Here is a 23,992-nt window from a genome sequence, read left to right on the forward strand (position 1 = left end):
GACTACAAATGAAAAAAAAACCTGACCACTTAAAATTACACTTTATTTAGAAAATGACACACCCTACTGATATATTCCATGTTATCCTAATATCCCACATACAGATGTCTTATGGTCACCCTAATTAGAACGAGATGCAGGGCTCTAGTTTGACTTCTCATGTGGACACACTTTTTGGTCAATGTACTCGATCCAGTTTATTAACTCTAAATCCGTGGTCTCAATATATTACTTTAGGTTCCGAATATCGGTACAGTTGTTTAATGACAGCGTTTTACACAAAAATAAAACGCTAATTAAATAACTTACCATATTCGGAACCTAAAGTTTTAATCCTGCCTGGTGTAAATATGTATAATTTTGAGACAATGACTACGTAATTTGCGTTTGTTTGTAACTGTCAAAATTGTCAAACGCAACTGCCTGAATTGGTGGGGGTGTGGGAGAGAGATGGACGTATATGCTAGAAAAGGACAATACGACTAACTACAGTGTTGCCACTCTCTCAATATATTACTTTAGGTTCCGAATATGGTAAGTTATTTAATTAGCGTTTTATTTTTGTGTAAAACGCTGTCATTAGCAGATCTTGAACGCAGTATTTATTTTGTAAGGTTGCCACTGTAAAATTTGTCAAATGTACACATGATAAAATATCCCATTTTCTTGAAATATTCCTTCTAATGTACTAATTATTATCATATATGCCGGCCGACCCTTGCAAGAAATATGCGTGTGAGATCCAGAGGTGTCTAGTTGGTGAGTTTCTATTATTTATTTCATTTAACAACCTCTCGGCCGACAGCCGACATGAATTTAGTCGCCATCTTTGCTTCAACCTTCAATCGCCTCTACGGATTCGCGGGCGTTTCATCGCCGTTTTTCAATGTTTTTCTTAAACAAAACGTGATTGTTCTTGTCGACAATAGCGTAAAAAGTTTCCTGGAGTTCACGTAACAGTTCAGTGTGAAAATGAGTTTTTTCGGATTCGGACAAACCGCGGATATAGAGATCGTATTCGACGATGCTGACAAGCGGAAGGTAGCGGAGGTGAAAACGGATGACGGCAAAAAGGAGAAATTACTGTTGTATTATGACGGCGAAACTGTGTCGGGGCGGGTGAACGTTACGCTGCGGAAGCCGGGGTCGAAGCTCGAGCATCAAGGAATCAAGGTCGAACTAATAGGGCAGATCGAATTGTTCTACGACAGAGGTAACCATCATGAATTCATATCGCTAGTGAAGGAATTGGCTCGGCCTGGAGATCTTCTGCAACATACGTCGTATCCATTCGAATTTGCTAACGTAGAGAAGCCCTATGAGGTGTACACAGGCGCTAACGTCAGACTGAGGTACTTCCTACGCGCTACCATCGTCCGCCGCCTAACCGACATCGTAAAAGAGGTGGACATCGCTGTACACACGCTCTGCAGCTACCCTGACGTTCTAAACTCTATAAAAATGGAGGTGGGCATTGAGGACTGCCTCCACATAGAGTTTGAATACAACAAATCAAAGTACCACCTCAAAGATGTGATAGTTGGTAAAATATACTTTTTGCTAGTCCGTATCAAGATAAAACATATGGAGATATCTATTATCAAACGTGAGACAACTGGATCAGGACCAAATACATTTACAGAGAATGAAACCGTTGCAAAATATGAGATCATGGACGGAGCTCCAGTGAGAGGTGAAAGCATACCTATAAGAGTGTTCTTGGCGGGATATGATTTGACCCCGACAATGAGGGACATCAACAACAAGTTTTCTGTCAGGTACTACCTAAATCTAGTACTGATGGATACTGAAGATCGTCGCTACTTCAAACAACAGGAGGTCACTCTATGGAGAAAGAGTGATAAGTCGAGGTTGCTGTTACATAACCCTCATCATCCACAGACACAAACTCTGACACATCCCTCGGAGACCCCGTCTCAAAGGCAGCAAAATGCAGCTAATTCCGACTATGTGGGAAGAGCGATCTCCCCACTACACCAAGAGAACCACCAACAAGGCCCTCCGCTTGTTGACGAAGACCACAAACCCTCTGAAATGGAGCAGGATAAAACTGAGGAGATGACCAACAAAATGTCCAATGCTCACATTGAGAATAACCAGGCTGAAAAAATTGAAAACTCAGAAAAACCAAAGCCTGCTGCGGCTGAAAAGCCTGAAGTTGCTGAGAAGCCGGTGGTAGCAGGGAAGCCTCAAGTAGCAGAAAAGCCTCGAGTAGCAGAAAAGCCGCAGATTGCCGAGAAGCCCCAGATAGCGGAGAAGCCAGTGAGTGTAACCCGGTCAGAGAGTGCGGAGGCCGAGCCGAGTCAATAGCCGATATGCACGTGCGCCGTCAACCTTACTGTTGACGACGATATGAACTGTATGTTTTCGTACTTGAAAACAATTGTGTAGAGGTTCAAAATCGAGTTTCGAGTTTTGTATCTTTCAAAAATTTTAATTGATAGTCTATGAGTTTTATGAATGAAACATCATGGTTAAGTTTACAAGTGAAATTTAATTTGAAAAGAAACTTATTCCTCAATTTCAGTTTTTGGATAACAAATAAGGTTTTTGCCTAACAAAATTCAATCTTTATTTTACAGATATCATCCTAACTTACAAGTGAAATTTTTGATGGATATAAACTTGAAAATCAGCCTATAGATTAGTCTCAGAATGACTGCAATATTTCCGTTGTTGGCAATAATTGCCAGTTTGCAATGTGGCCTTGCTCTAGCTAATGTTAGAGCGAGAGATGTAGCTTTTACAGAAGTTATATTATATTCTATGTAAAGTAAAACTAGTAAAAGCCATCTGTTGTTAAAATGAAATATTCAACACGTAGTTTCCGAGTGAAATTGCAGGTTTATCAAATTTCCATAATAACAGTCTAAAGTCAGACATACTCAACCTTTTTTACATAGCTGAGGCATGAGGCCTTTTGGGCTGCAAGTCCTCAGAGGGCCTATCGAAAAAAAAACGAAATTGATATCTGCCTCCCCCACTCTTGCATATTCGAGCGATGGAAAGGCAGATAACGAAATTTCGATTTTGGCATGGGATTGTTAGGTTGAGTATATATTATAGTATGGTATATGTTGTTGTAGTTTTGCTAAATTACATATATGTATAAATAACAAAACAAGTCAACAACTATGGAAAAGACTGGAAAGTTGAAAGTTTGTATATAAAAAGGGGATAAATGTTACTAATTTGATGTAAAGAAATGCTTTTTTCTATACACGGCTGATAACATTTATTTTGGTAATATATGACAGAAAATGTAATATCAAATACCTAATTATGTTCTGTTCAAAGAAAAATATTTAAAACAATGACTAGGTATTGAAACTAATTGTATTATCTAGAGTTATCAAACATATGTAAACTTGTTTTGAAGGAATATGTTATCTAAAAAGCTATTCACTGCTAAGTTTTATTTTAGTTATAAATATCGCCATTCAGTTATAAGCTACAATTTTTTTTCAAATATTTTTGTATATATGACTTGGCTGGATCATATTTGGCAATATAAAATTAAATATTGTCATAGTTAGAGAACATTATATGCCATAAGCTATTAAAAAAAAGTTATTGAACAAAAGGGTTAATATATTTATAATTTTTTGGAAAACAATTGTGATTAAAAAAGGAGACCACAAGTCAAGCTTGCGACAGGTCCCTTTTCAGAAATACGCATTTCACATTTGTTTTCTGAAATGTCTGATAAAAGTATTGACACTTTTGTTCTCTGCCAGTTTTAGTATGTGTGAATGAGATGAAATCTCACTAGTACTAACGCTATTCAAGTATTACTTTATATTATCAGGTATTGTCAGGTAGAATAGCTTTTTAAATGTTTGTCACCACTGTACAGTGGCGGTGCGTCAAACGCAATTTTTATGCAAGTAGGAGCATATTTGGGATGCCTTTTATACCTGTAGGATAAGGCGCTCCACTCGCGCTAATTAGGCAAGCCGATTGAAATCGAGTTCTATGCACGCCCCGCCACTGCTATTGTATCTCACATGGTGTGAGTGATACTGTGATTAATATTACTGAATCGCGATTAGAAAGGGATTGAGATAGCTGTCAATCCATATTGATTTTGACGTAAGTGTATGGAAATCTGTTATTTCTAATCCCTTTCTGATCGCGGCATGATAATAACTGCTTCAACAAATGTGACTTTTAGACAAAAGGCACTAAATTCCATCATTATTTTTACTCCTTGCGCCTTATTTACAACTAAAGCAGTACCTTTTGCCTGATAGGGTCACAAATACTGGTTTGTGCCTGTAACGTACGTACTAACACACGAGAATATGTAGATAGATGTATCTCACATGAATTTTAGGAACTTTGGGGATCTAGGAAATAGCCTAACAAAATGATATATTTAAGTGCTTAGTTTTTTCAGCATTTTTCCGTTTTAGGGTTTTTTATATAATCCCGGTTGCATCGTAATGGAGCCTAATGGCACAGCTGGCTAAGCATACAAGTTCTTCAAAATTATCTGAATACACGCTTTATTACCTTAAATGTTGTGTTCAGATATTTTTGGACATCTCATCCGCTTCTTATAATTGATAGGGTTCACTTCTAATTTAACATCTTTGCTCTGTGGCAGTAACGGTACCCTTTTGATGGCAAACACAAATAGGGTACCTTTTCCTGTAACTTTGGTTTGGGCTATATTCCTAGATCTATCCTCATATAGAAATCAAAGTGTATCTTTTTCACCGTATAGTGATTTTTTTATATACAACATTTTTATTGTAACATGATTGCATTGTTTGCCTTTGACATCAATTTATATTAATCAAATGTACGCTACCAATTGAGTCGGAAATCAAACTTTGTACACAAGAGCAATGAAAATAGGACATGTTGTATGGAAAAGTGTCCCTTTTTGTGCTCTCGAGTATATGTTGCCCTTTCTACGCCGCTCCACAACGAAGCTTAAGCCACTTTATGAAACTAAAATCAAAGATAGGAAAATAATAAAGATAGTCAATGTCCACCCATTTCCATACTATTGTATTGTCATTCTTGTATGATTACAACTGTCTAAACTCTAACAATGTGACGTCATCTGCAACAATAAGGAAAACGATTTTTATGAAGACTTATCTTTTATTTAGTTGTCTTATAAAAGTTTAGTCAAAAAGTGGCTTAAAAAGTGAAATATTAACGATTCAGTAACCTCAGCGACAAGATAGAAATGAATCAAAAGACTAATTGTCTGTAAAAAGTATACTAAAAATTGTATAATTATGAAAATATTAGTAATTTAGGTTTTTTTAAAAGATGCGGGCCTGTCATGGCGTCAAAATTGTATATTCTTTTAAATATGGGTCCATTTTTATTTCAGCTTTGCTTTTGACTTGTATATGATGGGTATTGTAAACTTTTATTATTTTAACATCGCCTGGCGGCCCGCGCCATAGTTATTCATTATTAGTGTATAGCAAAAACTGCGAGCCATCCATCTATATTTGGTAATTAATAATACGTAAAATTTGTTAAAAGTTTTTAAGATTTGTTCAACAAAGCCAGCGACAGGTAATTTAGAGGTAAAATCTGTTCATCTCCATAGAAAGAAACGTGTTTTTATGTAGATAACGTCACATATGAGAACGCAGGCATAAAAATGTAGCAATGCCATCTAGTGAGGTCTCTTGAGAGTTAAATAAAATGGCCTTGCGTTTTTATTTCTCTACTTGAAACCTCGTAGTCGCGTCATCAGCAACAATCAGGAAGCACTTTGTACGGAAATAGTCACTATTTAGAAGTAATTTTGATCTTTAGCTATTACTACATACTAAATGGATGCACGATGGCTCACCGTATTTCCGAACACTGTTTATTATAATGTAAATTAGGGGAAAGTCCATGTTATGTAAAACATATTCTGTTATATGTATATCTTATTGTTTTGGTTTTAGTGTCTTATTGTATAAAAGGATTATTCTTTTTTTCTAATGAGATTAAGAGCGCATGTCGCATGTCGATTATATCATATTGTTAATAAAATGTAATATATATATGAATGTCGTTTTTTTTTAAATATTGTGACGAATCTTACCTTCACTTTTTACTGTCAGTTAAAAAGTACCACAGTTAAATTAGTAGTCTATATTAATGACTCTTCTCTGACGAGACTGCCATGGTTCGATTGTTCGATTTGTTTTGCTGACTCGTCAACTGACTGACGTCTACAAAAGACGTCATCTGGTCACGCAGTTCTTTTGAATGTTGAAATATCGACCTAAGGGCATTCTTATAAAGTTCAATTTACTTCTAACCCGACGTATATCTTAGGCCTTGCCTTGTAATGAGTAAATAGTAGTGAAGTGTTAATTTTACTAAAAGAAAAATTGGAAAACCTCATCTGTAACTCGTACCAAGCTAACTCGGCACATACTTAGTGACAGAGTGTGGAAGTGTGGACGCCCAAGTTGGGCGTGCAGCGGGGCGGGGCGTGCGGCGTGCATGTTAAACAAATGCAAACGTATAGTAGCGGCCTTAGTGCACGCTGCTCAAATCACTTGAGAGCCTGACGCCACGCTGCACGCCTCGCCGAACGCTCGGCTTCGAGCGTCCACTCAGGCCTTACACTTAAACAAGCCTTAAGTTTACTATAAGTCGAATAGGCGGTGATTTTTTTCAATACTAAAAAAAATATGATTTTTTTAAAATACAGTCGACAATAAATAAACTTATATCAAAAATATATTTTACTACCTATCATTTTTTTTAGTATTGAAAAAAATCACCGCCTATTCGACTTAGGCCCATGAAGTTATATTTTTTAAACTGGAGCGAGTTGTCACTTTTTTTGCCATACTAATTTGAACCTTATCACCGAGACAGAAAGTTGTTCGTACCAGACTAGAGAAAACGGTCCACTTGAGATAGAAAAACCCGAGCCCTGTGTCTCACTCGCACATGTTGCCAATGTTAAAAAGATACCATTGTGGTAGAAATTATATCAATAAACTACTGAATTTAATTACCTTCTTATACAATTTTAGTGCTTTATTCAGATTAGAGTTCTGATACCTTTTAAGTAATTTGTAAATAATTATGATGCCAATATTATTAACTGATTAAACCAAGCGCATACTCAGCAAAAAAAACCTAAATTTTAGTATGGTAGAATTTGTAGTAACTTTAAATATTAATTGGTATCCCCAACTTGATGACATTTCTTCAAAACACGTGAATGCGAAATTTCTTAAAAATTGTGAAGAAATGTTGTGTTAAAGGTTGTTGGAGTGAAATAATTGCTAATTGTGGAATATTGTTTCAGAAGAAAGCCACAATTATTACACTTTACTATAAAAATACAAGACAACATTGTCAAACTCATTAGGGTGACTATGATGTCGGCACGTTGTGAATCGGTCTCACAGAATTCTTATTATTAACGTAGGTAATGTAAAAGTAAGTTTAACTTAATAGGTATTATGTCTTTATTTCGGCATGTTTAATTTAAGATTTGTTATAAAATAAATTGCCAAAATTTAAAACCAAAGTGCTTAACTCCTTAAACATTACAGACTCTCATTTATACATAATATTTTGTTACGGAAAAGGTGTGTCAAATTGTTTATATAATATATGCAATCGATTCTTTATAGGTAGGACACATTTCCGTCAATAGAAAAAAGGCACCAACTTTAAAAAAACGTCATATTTGCTAAACAGATCTTCAATGACGCTTACACTTAAAACAAGCAACAACGGTTGCACTCCGGGAGTGCCGATAGAAGTGAAAACTCACCTCACTATGTTACCGACGCCCGGTAACACGATACATACGTTTAGCGGAGGTATTCTATTTATTTATTATATATTATTATCATTCTCAAATAAGATCACACTTTTTCATTGACATGTTTATTTACATACTGCCATGACAACGTCAAATTATTTAAACATAGGTAAAGAGTCTTGAAAAGGAGTCCGCAACACAAATGTCAAATAACATTGAGTTTTTCTTTATTGATTTAAATGCCATTTAAATTATGAGTGGCCACCTTACGGGGCTTACGGTCACGTGATCGCCTTACGCTGTCTCGAGTTTATCATTTTTTCCTCACTTCAAAAAGTGTCCAGTGCCGCTAAAGAAATTTTCACTTCAAAAAGCTGAAGTGGACAAAAGGGAAGCCTACCTTTATGAACATACCATGAGTGAGTGCGAAAGAGGCCGACTACAAATGAAAAAAAAAACCTGACTACTTAAAATTTCACTTTATTTAGAAAATGACACACCCTACTGATATATTCCATGTTATGTTATCCTAATATCCCACATACAGATGTCTTATGGTCACCCTAATTAGAACGAGATGCAGGGCTCTAGTTTGACTTCTCATGTGGACACACTTTTTGGTCAATGTACTCGATCCAGTTTATTAACTCTAAATCCGTGCTTAGGCCCACTTGCACCTTCCCACTAACCCGTGGTTAAGCGGTTAAACCGTTAACCTAAACACTTTCCCTTATTCAATACTATTCCAAGGACATGGCAAAGGAAAGAGAATCTTGGCCGCGGTAGTCCTTTGGTTAGAATATCAGCTGGCTGATCTGCAGTGCCAATTCTCTTGACTTCCATCGCACCTTCAGCAACTTGCTCTGGAACGTAGAAAGTTAAATTTCCAGACCTTAGGCGTTCCGTCGCTAAAGCCTTCGGGTTGTTGCATGTATATTTCCTCTTCAAGCTTTCCGTTGAGGAACGCAGTAGCAACATCAAATTGTACTAAATGCATGTTCTCTTGAGCGCTGACACTCAATAATGCTCTGACAGTCGCGAGGCGTGTGACAGGACTGAAGGTCTGATCGTAGTCGATTCCTTTTCTTTGCCTGAAGCCCTTCACAACTAGCCGTGCTTTGTATTTGTCGATAGAGCCGTCTGGGTTCCTTTTTGTTTGCAGGACCCATTTGCAAGGAAGCGCTTTTCTCCCTTTCGGTAGATCACATGCCGTCCACACGTTGAGGTCCTTCAGTGACTGCATTTCACTGTGCATCGCTTTTCGCCATTCTTCACTGTCATTACGATCCATGGCATCAGCAAAATTCGACGGGTACGTCTCTGTAGTACATACGTAGTCATTATGTCTTTCAGGTCGTCGTATTTCGTTGCGATTGCGCAAATCGTAACGCGGCGGTTCGGCGTCATAGTCGATTGCTTCAGGATCATCTTGATGCGGTTCGAGCTCGGGTACATGTACTTGGTCTTCTTGGACTGGTTCGGGTTCCAAATGTCATATTCGAAAATGTGACCCAGGACCCTGGGGTCCAGTGCCCAGAGCTGGGATCGAACCAGCGCTTATTCTTCTTCCTCGCGTTGGCCCGACATTTTGCCACGGCTCACGGGAGCCTGGGGTCCGCTTGACAACTAATCCCAGGAATTGGCGTGGGCACTAGTTTCTACGAAAGCGACTGCCATCTGACTTTCGATCCCAGAGGGTAAACTAGGCCTTATTGGGATTAGTCCGGTTTCCTTATGTTGTTTTCCTTCACCGAAAACCGACTGGTAACTAAATGACCACCCGCCAGCTAGCCAAAACGCTTATTGAATTCTAAAAATATTGTAACAGAGTAACAAACTAGTGCTATAGTCCGTCAACCAAATCTTGTCAGTAGCAATGTAAAGCAAACTAAAGTAGGGCAACACTCAAAGAGCAGTATTGCGCTAAGAAAAGCAGTAATGTACATCGAACCAACAGATTTTTTTTTCCGCTGAGCGCGCCCTGCGTACGTCAATTCAAATTGTCACTCGCGGTTTATTGAAAAAAATTGAAACATGGACGGACAATTTAAAAGCGATGTTAAAACAATGTTAATCAAAATCAGAGATGCGATTTATTTGAAATACTTCTATTTAAAATGCAAATACAAAATGCAAAATACCTATTTTGTATTTTGCATTTAAATGCCTTTTAGTAAAAACCATTTTGTATTTTATTTGAAATACTTTTCGAGATGTATTTTGCATTTTTAATATTCATTTCAAAATGCAAAATACTTTGTGATTAAGTTTAGCCAACATTACCAGTCAAACAAAATGAAATGAACGAATGACGCTTGTATTGCCGAATTTGACCGATTGAGGCGCCTGCTAGCCATGCGCGCCCTTTTTAGGGTTCCGTAGCCAAATGGCAAATAACGGAACCCTTATAGATTCGTCATGTCTGTCTGTCTGTCCGTCTGTCTGTCCGTCCGTATGTCACAGCCACTTTTCTCCGAAACTATAAGAACTATACTATTCAAACTTGGTAAGTAGATGTATTCTGTGAACCGCATTAAGATTTTCACACAAAAATAGAAAAAAAACAATAAATTTTTGGGGTTCCCCATACTTCGAACTGAAACTCAAAAATTTTTTTTTCATCAAACCCATACGTGTGGGGTATATATGGATAGGTCTTCAAAAATGATATTGACGTTTCTAATATCATTTTTTTCTAAACTGAATAGTTTGCGCGAGAGACACTTCCAAAGTGGTAAAATGTGTGTCCCCCCCTGTAACTTCTAAAATAAGAGAATGATAAAACTAAAAAAAATATATGATGTACATTACCATGTAAACTTCCACCGAAAATTGGTTTGAACTAGATCTAGTAAGTAGTTTTTTTTTATACGTCATAGATCGCCTAAATACGGAACCCTTCATGGGCGAGTCCGACTCGCACTTGGCCGCTTTTTTCTTCTTTGGTCAGACTGCGCGTCTTATAGCCGTTTAGAGTTTAGACTCGCGAACGACGACGAACATTATCTATTCTATGGCTATTCTCATGATAAATACCTAAAATAAATAAAAATATCTGAGATTTGGTCAAAAGGTATTTTATTTTGAAAAAGTATTTTGAAAATACCTATTTTGCATTTAGCATTTGAAATACAAAACGCAAAACTATTTGGTATTTTGCATTTGAAATAGTAAATCTGAAAAGTATTTTGCATTTTGTATTTAAATGCTTTTTTAAAACCATTTTGTACATCTCTGATCAAAATGATGAACAAATTTGAAGATATCAGAAACAACTGCTTATATTCTCTTTGTTCCCTATCTATGTCTTCTAAGTTTACTAAAATAAAATCATATCAAAATGCAGATAATTAGATAGTGCATATATTTGTTATTTACAATATAATATGCCACTTGTTAATGTAAATTAGTGTACTGTTCTGGATGAATACGACATACCTGTGTAATTTTTTTGATTGGTATATATTGTACAATATACATATTAAAAATAAAACAACTGATATTTGGGTGTTTATTTAATTTAAAGGTAAATAAGGGTCACTTTTCGACTTGGTTGCGTTGTACACGTACATAAACCGCCATAGGTAAGTATTGTCTGAAAAGATACTACCTACTACGAACGCCTTATATTGGGCAAGATTTAATCCTGCAACAAACATGTATGGATTAGGTAGATATTGCGAAAGAACGGCGATATAATCAAGGCTCTTAATACTGTTTAAAAGGTTTACCTTTGTAAATAGTCACAACTGATTGCTGAAAATATTAGACATGTGGGCCTATGGACGTTTTCCAGGACACAATTTATGGTCTTGTTGGATAGATTTAGGCATACGTTTTAATTTTATTTATGCCTTTTAACCCTAAAACAAAAAAACTGAATATAATCTTAAAAGTTCGAAAGAGTTCTTCCAATACTTGTCATAACCTCAATTTTTAGTAATGTTTACCATCAACGCCAACGAGCATGATTGTACATTGTAGGCCCCTTAGCTTTGCTTATTCTTATTTAATGTATTGGTATTTAATGGTGACAGCAGAAATATCTCTTGAAACAGAAACGATTCAGAATGAAAACCAAATGAAAACAAATAAGGTGACGGCTGTCATTCACGATCCCATCACGATCCACATTCCACAGATAAAACACAGATGACACGCATTTTGGAATTATTCGAACACAGTGTTGCTAACCCGCGATTTTTCAAATTTGCCGCCTTTTACTACTGACAAGATTTGGTTGACGGACTTTAATTTATAAGCACACAGAACATAGATAGAGGTAATACTGGTTATAATTTGACGTTGACGCCATTTTGACCTTTAGGTACCCCTACCAAGAGTTTACCGCGGGATGTTAAGCTGCTATTAAGGATCTTATATTTGTCATATTATTATCACTGTGACAAGATACCAGCAAGTCTTTGACCGTAACGTAACCACTCGCTTAACTGTCAACCACATTTGGTTCAATAAGTACGAATACGATGGACTTTGTTGCACGCGTGACAATAAAGTTGGCCAGCTGCGTTGACCGTGTGTATACGTAGGAGGGCTTAGGTCTCTCTTTTCGTAACTGGCGTTTTGTGTCTAAGCTTGTGAGGCGGTTATCTTCAAACAAGTATTTAAGACCAAGTTCGGCCTGGCCAGCCACATAGGGCTCACGCTAGACAACGTCCATGATATTTATTTAAAGTCGCCGTCATCGAAAACGATATACTTATAGGTTATAGGTTATATATACATGATAAAAAGTGGCTGACCCAGGGTTGACCTGACCAGGAATATATGATCACGCACGCGCCATGTTGCGGAATTTCACTGGAACTATTTTTTTCATACTATACTAAACTGTCACCCTCGCCATATAGATGTTGAAAATAACAGCGCCCTCTTGACAATGATCATATATTACTGGTCAGGTTTTATCTCATAGACAATTCACAACACTATTTATGGCAAAAACATACATAGGTTCATCTATGGCCAGTTAAGTGTCGCTCGACATGAACTTAAATTTAATTTAAACATTTTGTATTTTCAGCTAACAACTTCCAGGAGGTTCGCTGCGACGCCGTGTTCGAGGCTATGCGCCAGTGCTGCCTTAAACACAAGCCCGTGTCTCTGGTGTGTTCCGGATACGACCTAAATCCGAGAGAGTTCGCCCCTGTCACTGACAGGCCCAATCAGAACTTGCAGAAGTAAGTGTATTGTCAATGCGAAAGCCGCCTCACGTACAAGCTTGTTTCTCTGGACTCTGGTGTGTTCCGGCTACGACCTGAAGCCGAGAGAGTTCGCCCCTATCACTGACAGGCCCAATCAGAACTGTCAGAAGTAAGTGTAGTAGGTAGGTAGTCAATGTGACCGCCACCTCACGTACAAGCCTGTCTCTGGTGTGTTCCGGACACGACTGAATCCGAGAGAGTTCGCTCCTGTCACTGACACTCTCAACAGTCAGAAGTAGATAGACAGTTGGCAACACAGGTTAATATTCAACCACAACGAATAAATAGGTGTCGTAAGTGTTACGTACTGGAGCCTAATATGAGGTTGAACCCTTTGACCGCGAAACCGCGCGGCTACACCCCAATATCAACCTTAGCGCATCCCCACAAGGTTCATGATGACGCGCCGCATGATAGGTATTGCGTTCAAAGGGTTAAGACGAAATATTATCTACTTTATTCCGTCTACGAAGACAACACGGAAAATCAACCCGACACTCACTTCCCTAATAGACTGCTGCTTTGTTTTAAGCCTTTATAAGGCAGAGGGAAAATATTTCCCACCTGACTTTGAACTTTATTTTAACCCTTTGACCGCCGTTGGCATGTATACAAGACAACTATAGAACGATACACTGGCGCCGCTGTCTTGTATACAAGACAAAAATTCAACCGCTCGGTAAATGTGGAAAAAATATCAATTATATTTTTTTTTACACTCATGTTAATGTTTCAGGTCCTAGTTTAAAAAAAATGCATTTATTGCAGCTATAGAAATCCATTCTTTTATAATAAGGCTCTCAAAAAAATTGCTCCAGATTTCAACGTTTTTCTTGTTCCTCGTCGCCGTTGTCTTGTATACAAGACAGCTAGGGATGGGAATGTTAACTCGATATGAGAATATTCAAAATAAATATCAAATCGCAAATCTGGTTTTATTTAAGCATTTGAACACTTGTTAAATGCCAATTGGGGGTAACTAGTAACTAGAATACGTAAAACAAGACGAGACAGGCATTAACTATAGCTGAAGTTCAGGGAGCTTCTTCAGCTGTTGATAGTAGAGTCAGACAAGTAAATCTGTCCTTGTGGTTTATTTGCAGAACAAAAGATTCATTTTAAGATGATAGTGTAGTGGGGAGTGATACCCTGCAGTGACCGCTTCGCACAAGAATGGTACAGGCGGGCGCTAGGACTATATAGTCAGTGTCGCCTAACTATGAGAATGTTATATATTTGAAATTGACGAAAAATTGTCATGGTAGGGAGGATGTAATACGGGAACTGAGAAGCTCATCTAAGGAACATGTCGAATGTGAAACATGCATTCCCGAACATTACCTATCCCCACCCTTTTCCAATATTATTGTTCTTCACTCATTGACAATTCAATTAACCCACGTGCAATTTTCCCCAATGCAGTTCCGGTACTTACATTTATATTATCGACACACGATGCGCGGCTCTAACGTTACGCTTATAAAGTTTACGTACCGACAAGCGCTTACGCCGTTGACCTAGAGACTATTATTACTTAATCCGCGCGGAAACAGTCCTTGTCGGTCTGCACTGCGGACAGTCCATGCGCGCCGTTGTCTTGTATAAACGACTTCTTGTACAGCCTAGTGCGGTGATATTACGTCATGAATCGATATTGTTTAGTGGTTGTTTTTAATGATAAAAACCTTTATTTTTAACATTGTCGTGTGTAATAAATATGTTAATTTTTGGCATTTTCGAAATAAATTAAAGTTGGATAAGAACAAAGCCAAATTGAGAAGATTTTTGCCATAAATTGTAAATATCGATATCACTATTTGCAATCCCTAAACTTTTTATTAGTTGTTTACTTAAAATTTGCTCTGGCGTGTGAGTGAGCGTCTTTGCGGACTAGGTCCGGCGGCCAAAAGGTTAAAGTGATAGGGTTCAAAGTTGCATAATTTCTGAGACCCTTATGCCTTATAAAGGGTTAGCATTCATAACTGCATTAAGCCTCATAAATGCTTATTTATTTGTCCACAGATAAGTAATGGACAGAGAGAGACGCCAGCGAAGCCAGCCTCTCGGAAAAAGGAGTTGGGTCTTTAAGTATCCTAAGACTTTCCAAGTCACCTTCTCTTTGCTAGGACTGGGCATCTTCTTTTCCAAGCCCCTATACGACATATTTCTTCGACCGCGGGAACCGGAAGATTTTTCTGAACCCCCTACTACTTTGAAAAGGCTTTAGATCTAGGTAGTATGGAAGCGGTGTCTAAAGCAAGGGAAAGACTAGCAAAATACCCGATAATTTTTGCGAAGTGTAGTAAGCAAAGCGCTTTGTACGCCCGCTGTGTTTTACATCTTGAAGATCAGGTGAAAAAAGACAGTTGCGCTAAAGAGTTTCAAGAGTTCAAGGCCTGTTTGCAATCCGCTGCCAAGGATTTGAAAACAAGGATCTAAGATGAAGCCTAAGGATTTTCTGGACTTGCCTTTCACGTGCCATCTTTTTATAGGCATCACCATCAGGGTTGCTTTGATTGTGTATGGAGATTTTCATGACAAGTTGTATGATGTTCCATACACGGATGTCGACTATAAAGTGTTTACTGACGCGGCCAGACATGTTGTCAAAGGACATTCCCCATACAAACGTCACACATACAGATACAGCCCTTTGATAGCTTTTTTCTTAGTTCCTAATATACGATGGGGCAAAAATTGTGGGAAATTACTGTTTTCTGTCTTTGATATCTTGGTTACTATTGCAGTTAAAACTTTGGTGGAAAATCAGTTAGGGTCTAAGGAAAATACGAAGAATATACCGGTTTATTGCGCTCTGTTTTGGCTTTATAATCCTCTGAGTATTGGTATTTCTACTAGAGGCAATGCCGATTCGGTACCATGTTTTTTCATCATTCTATCAATTCTTTTCTTACAAACTGACATAGTAAAATCTAACTGGAAGTATGCTCTATCCGGGATTTTGTTGGGTATCTCGATACATCTACGTTTATACCCGGTGGCGTTCAGTTTCCCCATGTATTTGTCTTTAGGCGAATATAAAATTAACAGAAATACTAGGATCAAAGATGGTATTATTTCTCTTTTGCCTAATCTGAAGCAAGTAACTTTGGTGACGAGTTGTGTAGGAACTCTCGTTCTTCTAACTTACTATATGTATAAATTATATGGCTACGAGTTTTTATTCGAAACTTACATTTACCATCTATTCAGAAAAGATACTCGCCACAATTTCTCTGTGCTTTTCTACTATTCGTATTTAACAATGGATCAGCTGACTTTCGACGTTGTAAAAGTACTTGCTCAAGTATTCGAAGGTGTAATATTATTTGTGGGTAGTTTGGCTTTTGGTACTAATCCGAGAACCCTGCCTTTTGCCTTATTTTTTCAAGCTGTAGTTCTGGTCGCTTATAACAGTGTTATGACGTCACAATACTTTATTTGGTTTCTATCTTTGCTGCCTTTGGTTGTGCACAATTTTAGGTTGAAACCGGCCAATGCGTTATTTTTGACTGTCGTTTGGGTATTTGCCCAAGCCGGTTGGTTGTTTTACGCGTATTTACTTGAGTTTAAATGTAGACAGGTGTTTATACTGATTTGGTTGAAGAGTATTGTGTTTTTCTGTGCTAATATTTACGTTCTTGGACAACTTGTTAAGTGCTACTCACCTGATTATGCTTTTGGGGAATTTATGGCTTTGGAAGAAAAAATAAAATAAACTAATATAAAGCTTATCCTGATAAGCATAAAGGTCACTTTACGCCAGTCAACTATAATAGATTTTGTCTATATTATGACAAGTGAGTCTTTGGTGTTGTATGAACTATAATAAAATGCACATTTTATATTTTAATCATTCGTTTTTTTTATCTAGTTTAGAGAGTGCAATACAATTGTGTTAGCATAGATTGATGTTGTAGGTATAGATATGGATTCACAAATAAATATTCAAAAAATTATGACTTTTGTTTTTATTTTCCAACAACGTTACTAACAGTCACTAAATTCATACATCTAACAAACCACCTTCACTAATAAAATGCATTGGCAAATTATGTCTTATCGATTTGTGTATAATAGCCGAAATTCACGTGCACAATGAATTTTAAACTTATGAAATCTGCAAATTAAAAGCAATTTATTCGACGTATTGGTAATTATAATTAATTCTGAAATTGTTTTTAATTTGTAGATTTCTGTATCTTATTAGCAATGAATCGTTATTAAATAAAATTTTGCATTATGTAGTTATGTACATAGAGGTAGAAAATTGCAGTGATTTAACATGATTTTATTATATCAACATTATTTGCAAACACACTCAGGACCCTTCTAAAATAACTTAATTTTTTTTTAGATTAAAATCTGTCAATCGCAGGGCTATTTTTAGATATTTAGGCGTCTAAAAGTTCATTTAATTTTTAGTTTAACCTGCTTTTAGTAGTTTAGTACTTAGAATAAATTTTAAAAGTGGAAAAATTACTGTCTTGGGTGAGACTTGAACTCACGGCCTCTGGATCGATACTCCAGCGCTCTGCCATCTGAGCCACCAAGACCTCATCCATAGCCAGCAAATCAGAAGTGTAACACTCTTACGGTAGATGTCGCTACGGTCCCCTTGACCCATAATATGGTGGAAAGATTTGCTGGCTATGGATGAGGTCTTGGTGGCTCAGATGGCAGAGCGCTGGAGTATCGATCCAGAGGCCGTGAGTTCAAGTCTCACCAAGACAGTAATTTTTCCACTTTTAAAATTTATTCTAAGCTTAATAGCATCGTTCGCAGACGTTCCTGCTTGTTAAAAATTAAAATTAGTTTAGTACTTGTTTGTCAGTGATAACAAAAATTTAGTGTACCAACGATTCATTGCTTTTTCCAACAACTAAAACATAAAAAAGTGACCCAATATTTTTATCTCATAATATTTGAATATATAGGGTTCACCTTCCCATCTTATTTATTGTGTGACGCACGTAAAAAAGTATTAGGGTTCATTTAGACGGCGCGCGAACCTTACATTGAGGACCATTGAGGTTACATCAATTCAGCCGACCGATCAAATGACGCAATGTCTAAATGAGCCCTTAGGGTTAATATAGATGGCGCGCGAACTCGCATGCGAGTTTAGTTACATTGGGTGCATTGCGGACTCACCGTCTAAATACCTAAGCCTCGTCTCCATATCGCGCGGCAAACCATCGAACATTGGCTCGCGCGGCAGCCGCGCGCAATGGATACCGGGCGCATCGAGTTGGCTTGCGCGGCAGCCGTGGCCCCAATTTCACCACGGTGACAGGTGCGACAATTGTAAAACATCACTGTGGCTGACGTCACTGGCATCCATGGGCTACGGTTACCGCTTACCATCGGGTGGGCCGTATTCCTGTTTGCCACCATCAGTGTATTATTAAAAAAAACTTTATTATATGGGAAAAAACAGATATTTCTCTTACCAAGTTTCTGACAATTGTCACAAGAAACACGACAATTGTCACATAATTCCAACACAGAACTCATTTCCTGTCAAGAATTGCCGACAATTCTTTTAAATCTTGTGACAATTGTCAGAAACTTGGTTAGAGAAATGTGTTTTTTTCCCATATAATAAAGTTTTTTTTAAATAATACACTGATGGTGGCAAACAGAAATACGGCCCGCCCGATGGTAAGCGGTAACCGTAGCCCATGGATGCCTGTGACGTCAGCAACAGTGATGTTTTACAATTGTCGCACCTGTCACCGTGGTGAAATTGGGGCCTAGTATCCATTGCGCGCGGCTGCCGCGCGAGCCAATGTTCGATGGCTTGCCGCGCGATATGGAGACGGGGCTTTAGGTACTTTTTTATTGCCTAGAACTCAAAACTGAGATAAAACTTGCGTCACTCCTGTCCCTACTTCTTGTCCTGGAGGTTGATCTTGGCGAGGTCCTGCGCAGCATCAGCGTCGCCCTGCGACATGCTGGAGAGCTTCTTGCCGATGCGCTCGTGCACGTCCAGGTACTTGGCCACGCACCGGTCCAGGCACACCGACTCGCCTTTGCCTGTTAAAAAACAAAAAAAAAACATTTCCATTTTTTTTAAGGCATCGCGCTCCTGGCGCGTTCAGCCAAACGAGTAAAACGGGGAAACGGAATTAAAGGATTACATTATAACGGGTAAGTCGGAATTTTGGAAAAGGGTAAAGGATCAGGGAATTATATATTTTATTTCCGTTGTATTGTATCCTCGTAAGACCCAAGGCAATTTTGGCTCTTTTCAATTTGGAACTTTTTTTTAAGAGTTCACAACTCGAATTTAATTCGTACTTGTTTGTACGGGGACTTAAGAGGGTATAACGAAAGTAAAACGAGCTGCAGAACTTGTTTCACAAAAATAGCAGTGTATTTAAAGTAGACCAGCCATTCTGAAAGTGTGATCCGCAGACCCCTAGAGCTGCGCAAAGCCTTAGTTGGGGCTCCGCGAGAAATACTTGTAATAAGAAAAAAACCCAGCTCTTCTATAGGTAAGTCTGGTCCACATTGACAAACGATTTTTTTTTATTTGGGGCTCAGTCAAATATTTCGCTAGACAAAAGTGTTTTGGTGTCTAGCCATAGTAGTTGCCGCGCACCGCTACGGAGCGGACGCCTGCTCGCGCTTGCGCCACCTAGCGGTCATATCTGTCGTAATAGACGCGTTTTGTTACAGAGTGAATCTTCTGTACCTAGTATTATTATTTATTCTGTGGTAAGTGTAAGAGTGTATATATAGCGCATGGTTACAGTCAATAAAAGTTTGCACTTTATCCTCTAGCCCAGGACTCTTCAAACCCCGGCCGCGAAGCGTTCCAATCCGGCCCGCGCGAAAATATGGCCCTCAGTTAAAAAAGTTTGGAGACCCCAGCTCTAACCGCCCAGAGACCCATAAAAAGGTCTCCTGTTCCATTCTAATTTGAACTTTGTGTCTACAAAATAAAATTTCATTTTGCTTGGCAAGGTTTGACGTATGGGCGTCTAGAGGTTATGCCAAAATGAGACCAGCTAATCTCTTTTAATATAGTTTAAATTCACATAATAGACATTGGACTAACCTAGTTCAGGCTCGTGATACTTGACAGGTATGCACTTCCGGTGACAAGCGTTGACGAGGCGGTTGTACATGTCCGACATCATCTCAATCTCCAGCTCCTGAACGAGCTGCAGTTTCGCCGGGTCCAGCTGGGGCACCGCCATGGTTTACGTTGCTTAGGTTATAACTGTAAAAAAACATAAAAATTTATAAATATTTCATTGTTTTCTACCAACATGGGAGGCCCAAACTTTAGGCAGATTAACCCTTTCAAAGGCATTTTTTGTACAAAACATGGCATTGAATTGACTAGGAAAAGAACAGCAATATGAAGTCATCTAGGCCATTAACAATGTGACAATTGACACTTAGAGTTAAACCTAAATGCTTTATCATAAATTTTCTTTCAATTATTTTGTCCTTATTAGCTCAAAGACTATATCCTTGTAAGACTCAGGCTGGACTCAGGGCAATTTTCGCGCTTTTGAATTTGGAACTCTTTTATTTCCATATGAGTTCAAAACTCGAATATAATTTGTACTTGTACAAGTACATGGGGACTTACGAAGATATAGGTACCTACTGAATACTACATTTATTTTCTAGCTATACCTAACACTACTTTAGTTAGAACTAGTGACATGCCCTGGCTTAGCCACAAACCACATCAAAAGTTTTAAAGATGTAAGTATACATAGGGACAGACAGACAGCGGGAAGTAAACTTACAAAATCAAATTCAAAGCCGTCTGTAGGTATCAGGGTAGTCTCCTTCGTTAGATCTGCGCATGCGTTCCCGCGCTCTCATGTTCTCCAGGCGGCGCGCATTGATAGTGTTCCGGGACAACACGAACAGGGACAGACTCGCTACTGTTATACCAGCCCTGAAATGTTTAGAAATTATATATACTTCTTAAGCCCCATCTGCATATGGCGCGGCAAACTATCGAACATTGGCTCGCGCGGCAGCCGCGCGCCATGGATACCAGGCTGCCGCGCAAGCCAACTCGATGCGCCCGGTATCCATTGCGCGCGCGGCGAGCCAATGTTCGATGGTTTGCCGCGCGATATGGAGACGGGGCTTTACATCACATAAACTTAGTTAGTTTCTCCATTGGGATACCTATAATTCTATACTACCCCTATAACTTTATACTTAAAAGGCATTTGCCGAACGAAGCAGCCCTTAAAGGGGTAACACATATTGAGATAGTGAGAAAACGTAAAAGATTCATGCAGAAAAAGTTAGGGTATATGGAAAAGAAAATGTACGCAGGAGTTTTAAGCCGATATATTGTGAACTAGTAGTTTTTCTAACCAGTGATTATAATAAATAAGGAAAATTAGCACAGAAATAACTTTATTGTGTGATACATCCAGTGATGCTTTAAAATGATTTGGGATGCTTAATTATCTATCATAAAGCTCTGTCAACCCGTTAAAATTTTCACATTTTAAGAAACAGATTACCGAAATAGTTCCTACTTGATAAAAATCTTTGAAAATAGAACAATTTGGAAAAGTTAAAAAAAAATGATATCAACGGGTCTCACCGCAGTAATCTTTATAAATCAACACTGTAAAAATTTTTAATATTGAAGTAATTACCACGAAATTAATATTTTTCCATATTTTGGTAGCGGCATACTACAAGTCTCATGGAAAATTATGACAAAATTCCTTTGAGGTTATGTTTTAGTTCTAAATTCTATCACGTTATGTCACACATGAATGGCACCACTGTGCGCTTAAAGCGATAACACACTATCGCACGTGCGTTAGTGTATAATGGACCTTACGATTTACCCCACAAACGAGCGTTTCCAAAAATACTAGTTACGATTATTACAACGAGTATTTACCAAGTTTAAAATACTTTCGTTTTTACCGGTTCGTAAATCTCTAGACGTCAAACGTCAATGTCAAAATTAAAAAAAAAAAACACAGCTCAAAACAAAACGTGAGGTTATCTTGTGAATAAATAACTTTGAATTAAATATATTTACAATGCCGAAACCTACGAAGCTACATGCGAAAAAGAAGCCTACCTCTATTCAGAAGTCGGTGAACGTAGATAACGAGAGCTCTGCAGGAGCTGATCCTGAAGAATCTTTAAGACAATTCCAGTTGGAGTTGTGTTGGTGTATCCAACAGTTAGAAAAAACGTTAGCTGAAAACAAAGGGAATGAAAAGCAATGTAAGTATTTGAAGAATGTTATTATTTAGCTACAGTTACATTATAAATAACATATTATTTGTTGTGTTATTTTAACATCTTTTTTCAGTGACTGAAGCGTGGAAGGTGGTAAATGTGTTAAAAAACAACAGCCAACCCATTATACGGAAGAGGCAGCTCATGAGGACGCATTTCGGTGACTACAGGGCGAAAATGGCAGCTGAAGAAAAGAAACTAGCTAAAAGTAAAATATTTTTTTCATAGAAGTTCTTGTACTTAATATTTATTTTGGGTTGGGGATCTCAAACAAAGATCCCGTCAAATTGAGAACCAAAATGTTGGTTAAAAAATGTTCTCAAAATGGTAATTAATCTTACAAAAAGTGTCAATGAGTTCAAGAACAAATGAGATAAGCACAATACAAATTCTACTCAACACGGAAAACTCTGTTGATGACTCTGGATACAGGCATTATCAGTTATTTCAACTGCCTGCCTGCTTAATAAATAATAATGATAATAAAAGATACCTTTCCGATAAAACAAATAGGTAGATGTAGATGTAGTGTAGGGACACCCGGCTGGAAGCAGGCGGGCTGTCGATCGCGTGTCGCGTTCATTCAGCCCTGATCCCTGGAGTTGGAGCTGCAGGTTACTGTCCCGGCGGCATTCCCACACTATTCTCCTCGAATCTTCTTGTTTTCCTGCAGAACAGAAGGACATCTTTGAGTTCGACGTCCTTTAGTTTGTGTTCTTTCAGTGTGTCTACTGAATGTATTATATCGCGGTGACGCGTACATAGTACATTCTGCTAGTAAATGTAAGCTAGTCTCCTCCTTACCACAGTGTGGGCAGGAGGCGTCTCTACAAATAGGTAGGTTCTAACTAACAAATCTACCTATAGGGAATATCACGCGAAACTCTGCGTAGGGGGCGCCACTACCACAATCAGTCACAATCTATGGGTCTACCGCAAACAAGAGAGTTGAAATTTTGTTCAATCAAATCACTCTTGCATATTCAAGCAGTAAAGAGGCAGATAGCTGAGTTTCGATTTTTGTGTTTCCCGGTAGGCCCTTTGTGAACAAAACCCCATGATGTATCAATTTCATATGTGACGTGTTCGCGCCATCGACAATAAGGTTTCATAGATAATGCCCCATATTTTATTGTCTGTGAAAACTTGTCAAAAAACAGTTTAAGGCACAGTATGTATAAGTTACTCTATGGTTGCTCTAGTGCTGAACTCTGGCAGCAGAACATCTTTGAAGTCATCAAAATTATTATCAATTTGACAACAATTTTATTCACATATATATTTATTTAAATTAAATGTGAAATTTGTTGTTTTCCCCATAAACAGATCCATATTCATTAAAAATAAATTATTAATTTCAGTGACAAGTAAAATCAAGATAACAGACACACCGGCCCAGCCAAAAGCAACGTTCCTCAGAAAATCAGCATTTTTGACAACCAGAGACTCAACATTTAGGTTCAACTTCGACTTAGCCCCAGATCAAGTTGATGCTGGCAACACAATAGATGGCAACACTTTACAAGAGGCAACAGCAGCCATAGACAATAAAAATAATGATACCAGTATTAAAAATGATACTAAATCACAAGAAAACAAGAAATTCAAATTTACTTTCACTGATTCTGAATTTAAATTTAATTTTAATAATATAAATAATTCCTAACAATCAGTAAATGCGTTTGAGATTGTCAAAAAAGCTTTCAATCTGGCTTGCTGAATTGGCAAACTA

At 38.0% G+C, this 23,992-nt stretch overlaps 5 protein-coding genes, 1 long non-coding RNA gene and 1 other non-coding gene across 7 annotated transcripts; 5 read left to right on the top strand and 2 right to left on the bottom strand.

Moving 5' to 3' along the window:
* The first annotated feature begins 634 nt into the window (after window positions 1-634).
* Window positions 635-12,981, top strand: LOC134658692 (uncharacterized). Its single transcript, XR_010097712.1, has 2 exons — window positions 635-759; window positions 12,839-12,981. It is a non-coding gene; the product is annotated as an uncharacterized LOC134658692 (long non-coding RNA).
* LOC134658688 (vacuolar protein sorting-associated protein 26B-like) lies at window positions 784-2,515 on the top strand. Its single transcript, XM_063514342.1, has one exon. It carries the CDS (start codon window positions 973-975, stop codon window positions 2,329-2,331), a length of 1,359 nt encoding a protein of 452 aa, XP_063370412.1. The 5' UTR covers window positions 784-972; the 3' UTR covers window positions 2,332-2,515.
* A 2,122-nt stretch (window positions 12,982-15,103) lies between the features above and the next one.
* LOC134658691 (uncharacterized) lies at window positions 15,104-15,444 on the top strand. Its single transcript, XM_063514346.1, has one exon. It carries the CDS (start codon window positions 15,244-15,246, stop codon window positions 15,442-15,444), a length of 201 nt encoding a protein of 66 aa, XP_063370416.1. The 5' UTR covers window positions 15,104-15,243.
* Window position 15,445: 1 nt separating this feature from the next.
* On the top strand, window positions 15,446-16,758 carry LOC134658689 (GPI mannosyltransferase 1). Its single transcript, XM_063514343.1, has one exon. It carries the CDS (start codon window positions 15,446-15,448, stop codon window positions 16,721-16,723), a length of 1,278 nt encoding a protein of 425 aa, XP_063370413.1. The 3' UTR covers window positions 16,724-16,758.
* Window positions 16,759-17,488: 730 nt separating this feature from the next.
* On the bottom strand, window positions 17,489-17,561 carry Trnad-auc (transfer RNA aspartic acid (anticodon AUC)). Its single transcript has one exon. It is a non-coding gene; the product is annotated as a tRNA-Asp (tRNA).
* A 1,302-nt stretch (window positions 17,562-18,863) lies between these two features.
* LOC134658898 (mitochondrial import inner membrane translocase subunit Tim10) lies at window positions 18,864-21,721 on the bottom strand. The gene is made up of 4 exons (XM_063514547.1): window positions 21,602-21,721; window positions 20,778-20,932; window positions 20,072-20,236; window positions 18,864-19,044 (listed from the first exon to the last, which is right to left on the bottom strand). Exons 3-4 carry the CDS (start codon window positions 20,211-20,213, stop codon window positions 18,896-18,898), a joined length of 291 nt encoding a protein of 96 aa, XP_063370617.1. The 5' UTR covers window positions 20,214-20,236; window positions 20,778-20,932; window positions 21,602-21,721; the 3' UTR covers window positions 18,864-18,895.
* A 257-nt stretch (window positions 21,722-21,978) lies between these two features.
* On the top strand, window positions 21,979-23,932 carry LOC134658699 (UPF0488 protein CG14286). The gene is made up of 3 exons (XM_063514351.1): window positions 21,979-22,245; window positions 22,334-22,468; window positions 23,622-23,932. The coding sequence occupies exons 1-3, from the start codon at window positions 22,056-22,058 to the stop codon at window positions 23,924-23,926; spliced, it is 630 nt and encodes a 209-aa protein (XP_063370421.1). The 5' UTR covers window positions 21,979-22,055; the 3' UTR covers window positions 23,927-23,932.
* Window positions 23,933-23,992: the final 60 nt, after the last annotated feature.

The sequence above is a fragment of the Cydia amplana genome, chromosome 23 (genome assembly GCF_948474715.1).
Source record: "Cydia amplana chromosome 23, ilCydAmpl1.1, whole genome shotgun sequence".
NCBI lineage: Eukaryota > Metazoa > Arthropoda > Insecta > Lepidoptera > Tortricidae > Cydia > Cydia amplana.